This window comes from Nymphaea colorata, chromosome 7 (assembly GCF_008831285.2).
Source record: "Nymphaea colorata isolate Beijing-Zhang1983 chromosome 7, ASM883128v2, whole genome shotgun sequence".
Lineage (NCBI taxonomy): Eukaryota > Viridiplantae > Streptophyta > Magnoliopsida > Nymphaeales > Nymphaeaceae > Nymphaea > Nymphaea colorata.
In genome coordinates, this window is record NC_045144.1 from 8,039,322 (window position 1) to 8,047,335 (window position 8,014).

The 8,014-nt window shown below is 40.5% G+C and overlaps 1 protein-coding gene across 2 annotated transcripts; it reads right to left on the reverse strand.

Moving 5' to 3' along the window:
• Window positions 1–1,211: 1,211 nt before the first annotated feature.
• LOC116256979 (beta-fructofuranosidase, soluble isoenzyme I-like) lies at window positions 1,212–7,289 on the reverse strand. 2 transcript variants are annotated; one of them, XM_031633544.2, is made up of 9 exons: window positions 7,271–7,289; window positions 6,912–6,969; window positions 5,150–5,588; window positions 4,982–4,990; window positions 3,769–4,628; window positions 3,307–3,468; window positions 2,996–3,225; window positions 2,665–2,752; window positions 1,212–1,719 (listed from the first exon to the last, which is right to left on the reverse strand). In XM_031633544.2, the coding sequence occupies exons 3-9, from the start codon at window positions 5,532–5,534 to the stop codon at window positions 1,528–1,530; spliced, it is 1,926 nt and encodes a 641-aa protein (XP_031489404.1). In that variant the 5' UTR covers window positions 5,535–5,588; window positions 6,912–6,969; window positions 7,271–7,289; the 3' UTR covers window positions 1,212–1,527. The 2 variants fall into 2 exon arrangements, with proteins under 2 accessions (XP_031489404.1, XP_049934529.1); XM_050078572.1 differs by lacking the exons at window positions 4,982–4,990; window positions 7,271–7,289 and having other exon boundaries at window positions 6,912–7,062.
• Window positions 7,290–8,014: the final 725 nt, after the last annotated feature.

Sequence of the window (8,014 nt, forward strand, 5' to 3'; positions counted from 1 at the left end):
CGGCAAAATATTTCTTCAAACCTTCAATCAACAGAGTTACATGGTTCACTACTTCAGCACTGCAGTGGGCACTCACAGGGTCGGTGTCCTTTCTACATTGAAAAGAGGAAGGCCAACCATCTTTTGGAAAACTAGATCTATAAACTAATTGGTTACCAGATACAAGTTGGCAAGGAAATGACTACCACAGAAGATCAAAGATCACCAAGTAGAAGAAATGAGACTATATATATTCTATAAAATGTTGCTTAAACGACAAATGATGTAGCTTGAGGGATGAACCGCAAGCATGACAAATTATGCTTTGAGGGTTACAATGTCCTGTCTGGCTGTCTCTTTTCGCTTTTGGTAACGTCATGTTGAGTCAGATCTGAGATTGGACCCATAAAATAACATGTTGTCTTCTAATTGTATTCAGGTTACTCAGGTTTCTTGGTAGCTGCACTAGGGGGTTTGATGCAATGGGTAGGGCTTTGATTGTCACAAAAACAGTCAAATTTCAAATTGCATGGGCACCACCTTCTGCGCAAGTCTAAGAAGGTACAAGCCTTGAGGGTGGAGGTACAAACAAAAGGTTATATGCAATCCACACTGCGGCTAAATCTTGCATTTCAGATGCAGTTTCTTTTTGTTAGAAGAACAAAAAAATATAAGAAAAGAAGGATCTTGGTCGTTTGAGGTGTGGTGGGTGGTGGGTCATATTCAGATGTACTAATAATCTGGATCCCACCTTGGTTTCTAATCTGGTTTCTAATAGATTTATAAGTTTAATCGTTACTTTCAGCTGGATCCACTTTCAACTCTAAATTAAATTCTAATGACACCATAATTTTAACATATTGTTATGTTGAGTTCCAATTGTTCTGGCATGATTTACCACCAACATAGAAATTTATGCTAAAAACTTCCACCTTAGGGCTTGGACAACTTCCACCTTGAATCTTGCATTGCTTTGTTTCTGCTTTCTTTTTTTTTTGGTCCAAATGAGTGTGAAGACTGAAGAGAAACTTAGAATTGAACCCTTTGGAAGCAGCAGCAATAAAGCCTTTTAGGTCATACACCTTAGCCCCAAGTTGTACACCTCTAGCTTTGGCCTTGGTAACGTGAACCTTGAGTGGCAGGTAAACAGCCGCACCTGACTGCACTATGTCAAGGCAGTGAAACACATTGCCGTAACAATAAGATCATTTGATCATGAGCTAGAAATAAAGTGAACAAGACGGAACCTCTCAGAGTTCATACATCAAAGAAAACAATAAGTAGAGTACAAAACAGTTCGAGATGTCCGAAAAACTCAGGCTGTTTCACAAGCCGAATGAAACTTTTACGTAGAGAAAAAGATACAGAAGATGACACATACAATTCAAACCAAAATTTAGAAGGGGCATGCAATACAACATCTTCTCTTTTGTGCCCGTAAGGGCTTCCTTCTCCAAAAATGCTCGACCATCATGAAGCCTCACGTTTTATGGCCAAGGAGGACTTCCAAAGAAAAAGAATAAAGAAATAGACAGTACTATTACTGCACTACGAAAAAAATGGATGAATATGTGCTGAGTCCATCTGCCAAATGTTGAGACTGGTAGTGGTGATAGGAACAGATGCATTGTTGAAGAGGAAGACACGAGCTGCCCCATAGATGGCCTCTGTTGGGTACACTCTAGATGTTATGGACATTCTACCACCTTGGGCAAAGCTTTCAATTATTGAGTGATCAACCTGCAAGTAGACAATTTTTACAGCCGATTAGATCTTCAAATTTCCTGTATCTTCCAGGTCTCACAGATTCTACCTTGTTGTTTTCCCAATCTTTTTGCAGTAAAAATATGATATTTAGAAATTACTGACGACATATGGTCATATGTGTCTCGCATTGGACGCCCAGGGGATACGTAATCTCAATGGGCACAAACAGGGCGCTACTAGGCCTACAATGGCGCTTAAGTGCTGGGCACGTGTGACAACCTGGAAAGCAATTATGGATCTTCATGATCCGAATTTTTGGCAACGAATGCAAGAGAGGAAAAAATGAAACTCAGTGATAATTGAAACGAAAATTATGGAAAAAAACTCCTCAAGCGGGTTGTCTACAATCACTAAGATTTCAACTTCTAAAGCTGTGCACACTCTGGCTATCCTTCATTCTTCAAAGAACTATCTTAGCATCTATATTATTCAAAGATCAGTAGTCTTAAGGATGGTGGTAGTTTAAGGATTTAAAATCTTCACACCTTGCTAGGTCCAACCTGTTTCACATCTACATCTCTGGATAAAAAATGAGAGGACTTTTGTCCCATGACGACTGGGTTTTCATGCCTGTCGGACATGAATTCCACATCAATGCGTCCAACCTGTCATAAAGGAATTCCAAATAGGTTCTCTCTCCGCAGCATGTGCTGCATTTTCTGGTTGCCAACTACCTGAATTTTAGTGGCGCTCACTTGTTCCAGATACTTCAACTCAGATGAGTGGAAGTTGTTCACTTGGAGAGGCAGCAAACAATAATGCATAAAATTCGGAGTTGCTAGACGGTTTCATATTAATAATGTTATTGCATCTTTCAGAAGCAACATGACACTAGACGACATGGGCATCTACTTCATATGCTATTCCCTGAGATATACTGCCAATCAACAATGTTAACAATCAACAAAATTTACTCACCAGTATCCGAATCGATAATTTCTCCCCAGAGAGTACAGGCACAGTATTTCCATATGTATACCCAACAAGATCCGTTGCTTTTGACGACCTGCCCCCATTGAAAAAAGTATGGTGATCAGGCAAGGAAATTAATGGTCAAAGAAGGACAGTGGCGTATATGCTGCGATTGAAGTAAGGGATTGCTTCTTCTGCATTTCAGAAGCCGCTGATTCCAGTGAAATTAAGTAAAATACCTATAATCTGAATTTTAAATGAGTTTTGTTTGTCCCATGTTGGACCTTTTTTAATTCTATTAGCTTCAGTAATCCGCAAAACACATGACCAGACTTACCTGGAGTCATCATGGCAGAAGTAAGTCCTGAAGTCACCAGTGGAAGCTTTGGCGACATAGAAGAAAACAGCAGTTTGTTCAACTAGGTTATCATCTGCAAAGATTAGCAGCCCAAATGGACCAAGAATGCCACGATCGGCAGCGCCACCGCTCGTGGTGCAGTTGTAGGTTACATCAGCTTCTGTAATGTTCTCTGAATAAGGAAATTCCATCTCAATGTTGATGTCCAACTGTTGGGCACAAAAGAATCAATCACATGTACTCTCCTTGAATATACCAAGAATCATTAAAAAGATGGAGGAAAAGGGTACCTGAGTTGCAGGAGTGATGTTCAATGGTAGGACAGATCCTGCCGCAACAGTGATGTTCTCAAAAGAGAACTCTGTCCTTCTAAGTCTTTTCACCTCTTCCACCGGCCATTGTATCAAATTGCTGTTTGTCTTCAGGTCGAGGTAGACAACTCTCGGTATAGTCTGGATTGATTAAAAGAAACAAGTTTCATCATCACAAACAAGAAAGAGGCTATGGATTACCAAATACGTGTTGTCATTTTATACTTAAAATTTAAAATTTAAAGTGAACATAAACCTGGAACGACATATACCTCGTTCTCACTTATTCAACTAAATACACTCACAACGCGTCAACTATCCATCCTTGAGTATATGAGTGTGCACATGGGTGACTATATATAAACGAGTGAATTATATACAGAAGCAGTTGGCCCACTTCAACTCAATCCGGATTAGTAGTTATAGGATGGATTATATTACCTGTAACGAAGCCCAACCCTTCTCCAGATCGGTTTCCTCGCTATCCGTCTCACTAATCCAGCCCCACAAGATCCTTCTGCCCTTGTACTGGTCGTAGAACGTCTTTGAGGCGTAGTATTTGCCGTAATCGTAGCGCATCCCGATCCCCACATCCATCTCCAAGTCGTCCGGCGTCCACGTCTGGTTTGCCTCGTCGTAGGACCCCAGCGCATAGAAGTCCTTCTTCAGGTCGTCCAGGCTAGCCTTCAGCACGTACTTGACGTCTGTCTCATTGCTCGACGTATCGAGCCCCACCGTGCTCGTGGTCGAGACTGGGTAGAAGTCGATGCACTCCCACATGCCCGTCTCCGGCACCGAATGCAGCACCCCCTCCATCAACTCGTAATTGTAGAAGTCTGTAGTTTTGTAGACCAATGCAATGCCGGTCGTATTGACCTTCGACCCGATGGTCAAGTACCAGGCCTTACCATCCTTGGCGAACCAGGCAGTGGTCGGGTCGCGGAAATCATCGTAGAGGATGCCTCTAGGGGGTAGCAACACTGGGTTGGCCTCGTACTTGACCCAGTCGCGGAGGAGTGGGTCCGATAAGTTTGCCGGCACAGCAACATTCTGGACCTGAACTGATTCATTCGTCGAGCCGGTGTAGATCATCACTATGCGGCCGTCCGGCAATAGGGTCGCGGAGCCGGTCCAGACTCCATTGATGTCATACCACTGGTCGGGAACCATGGCTAGGTCCAGGTACAGCCAGTGGATCAAGTCCTTGGACACGGCATGGCCCCATGTGATGTTCCCCCACACAGCAGAGTCAGGGTTGTACTGGTAGAACAGATGGTACCAGCCCATATAAAACAGTGGCCCTACAGATCAAAGTTCATCCATGAATTGAGGAGATACAAAACTTTTTAGCACCACATCACAATAATTAATGAGCATGTCCTTTTCCCCTTTATTATTTCCCTGTCCCTTCTTTTCCAGATGATTACGAGTTTTGGATTAGCTTCAAAGATCAAAGACCCACGGTCGAATTGCGGCTTGTAGCTTTCTATGTTGAAATCTGAAACTGATTGTGTTTGCTAAATGCGACTCAGACCATGCCAATTGCAGTTATGACTCTCAGCATAGCGGTTGATTGTTCGAGGTTCTTTGGGAACAAGAGAAAGACCGGGGAAGAAAGTAGATGAGGTTTTGATTCTCTGAATCGATTGCTTACCATTGGGATCTAATGTCGTCCGGAAATGCCAACAACGAGCACAGACCGCCAGCCAATGAAGAAGCAACCCCAAGCAAAGCAGGAAAAATGGAAACTAGAATCAAATCGAGAAAAAAAAAAGTGAGAAAGAAATGGAGGAGGTAAAGAGGGGCAGAAATATCAAGGTACCGTTCATCCAGTTCTTCTCAGGCTGGAAATGGTAGCTGGTGCGTTGCCAGGCGAGCATGGCGTTCGTCCAGGTAAAGGACGGAGACGGCCATATGAGCGAGGCCTTCTCCGAAACTCCCTCTGGCTTCCCTCTCGACACCGGCCAGAATGCCAATGGCTCGGGGCGATCGTCCTTCTTCTCCAAGACCAGTGGCTGCCTTGATGATTGGATCTTACAGATGACGAGAAGACCAGAGAGGCCGACGACTGCGAGTAACACAGAGGCAAGGACCTGGATGGGTCTGCGTTGAGGAGAGCTGACTGTCGGGCGGCGATCCGCTAGTAGAGGAGTGTAAGGGTGTGGGTTTTCCTGACCGAGACCGTTCAGTGGCTGAATTTCCGCCATTGGATCCGGCGGAGGAGGCTAGGAAACTGGCGAGGGTGATCTGCAACTCGACACCTGCGCAGAATTTAGAGGCAGATCACAAATAAGCTACTTCCTCATCCGTAATTTAGCGTTAATTTATAAGTTTAAATTCATGTTAACATATTCTCGAAATAACAAATATCTGGAATTAAAAAAGGCCGTTAACTAGGGGTTAAATGACCTTGAGTGAGTTTTATAGCTCAATTTATGGGAGCTGCCACTTTTTGGAATAAATCAAAAGACTGGCATGTTTCATTTTTTTCTCTTGTAAAATAATGGAAAAGGAAAGTTGAATAAAATTTATAAAGTAATCGAGTTTTCTTCTTGTTACTCGGCCAATCATTTAGGTTTTAAATTTTGTTGGTCATTTACCTTTACAACTTTTGAAAAACAAAGAAAAAAAAATATGATTTAGTTCTTATATTTTTTCTCGCTTTTCTCTCATCCATTCATCTATTTCAACGAAATTCTGACTATCAATCATCATTCCATATATATATATATATGTGTGTGTGTGTGTTGAGTAGAAATTTTTTCTTCTATATATATATTGTAAAATATGTGCTCCTTCTTCTTGTAGCCACTACTAAATCATTACAAGAGCTGCAACTGGTAAGGCATTCAGCTAAAGCTATGAAACCAAACCTCTTATTTAGGAGACTGGTCCTGACATGGCAAAGGAAGAAAAATATTTAAACCTTCCCTAAAATTTTTATGACTAAATCCAAAGCTAATAAAAACTACTAATAAAATGTGACCAAAGAAAATTGCTAACATGGGTCTGCAGACACCTCAAACAGGCGGAAGTCTTTTTCTTTTTTCTCTGCGATGTTGCGCATTCACCATTCAGATTTTCACATTTTAGGAAAAACAATGAACTAAAAAATTCAGTCCCATTCTCGAACTAATTTTACCTAATACGTCAAACACTCTTCAAATTTTTATGAAAATGTTTCTTTAAAATGAGCTGCTTAATTTTCAAATTTTTTGTATATGTAAAAAAATAAATGCAGTATCATTTTTTCACAAAATGAATGAAAGGCAAATCTGATAAAGCAGGAGATGAGTCCGTTCTCTTTCTATGATGTGGAGAGCTTGCGATGATGTTAAGTTGCTCACGAGTGGGAAAAGAAAAACAGATGTTCAATGCATTCAAGGGAAACGGGTGAAATTTTTTCCGTTCCTGAAGACCAATTCCGCCATTGAAAGAGAGAAGAAGCCGAATCGAATCGAATCGACTAACAGGTACATCTTCTTAGATCAACCCCACAAAACCTTGCTTTTTGAGAAATAACATATGATCTAATGACGAACGACAGAAGAAGACGGGGAAGCAAAGAGGGGAAACGCATTTACCTCTTCCTCAGCAACGTGATCCCACAGATTCGAAATTGCGAGGAAATGCGGAAGACACCTGCAAAGAGGAAGGGCAAAGCCGATCAACAACTTTGTGGGCGACCCTTTTGGGCGTCAGAGAATGAGTGAGAACGAGAGAGGGATACGCAGCCACAAAAAAACGTTTTCTGAGTGCAAATAACTTAGCAAAAAGATCGTTGTTCGAAGGAAACAAGTTGAAGAAATTCCTTTTTCGTAGGAAACGCAGACACAAAATCTTCGTGTCTGTTCCCCATTCTTGGCAAACGAACCAGAGTAAGCGACCGAGAGAGAGAGAGAGAAAGAGAGAGAGAGAGAGAGAGGGGTCTGGGGTTCCATACCTTGCGACTTGGGGGGAAGGAGTGAAGGAGACCAACGCCCTTTTATAATTTCTGGTTCGACAACCGTTTCCGTTATTTCAATAACTTGACCATTCGCTACGCACTTGATCAAAAGAATGTTGTATATATATATATATATATAACTTACTTACCTCAAGAACAAAATCCAGACTTTTTAAACTTTGTAAAAAATGATTTTAAACAAAATGTGTTGCATTTGTAAATACTAATTCAACATAAAACATGTTTTAATTCATGCTGTTTCAAAAAAAAAAACATTTTTTTCTTCCATCAGACATTTATGTTAAACTAAAAAAATGACTGATTTAGTATATGATTTTTACTAAAACATTATTATGTTTATATTGTTTGATTATGTAAAAAATACTTTAACAATTAATTTCTAGTGGTCTGGTATTTGACCCTTACCTAATGGCGTATGTATAAGCGACAGGTAAATATGGGACTATTTAGATAAGGGACAAAAACCTGATCTCTTACATTTGTGTTAAAAGATTCTGAACAAAATGTGAACCCCCTAATATTTTTACAAGCACTAAGCTAATACAAATTATATCTTAGTTCAAGTTATTTTTATAAAAAAAAAATTGATCTTCCTATGATCAAAATTTTGATGTCATAAAAGCCCCATTTATTTTACAAAATATTATTAAAGTAAAAAAAATAACTAACTTAATATATGTTTCTCTCCAAATTACTCTTAAGGTCATATCTATATTGTTA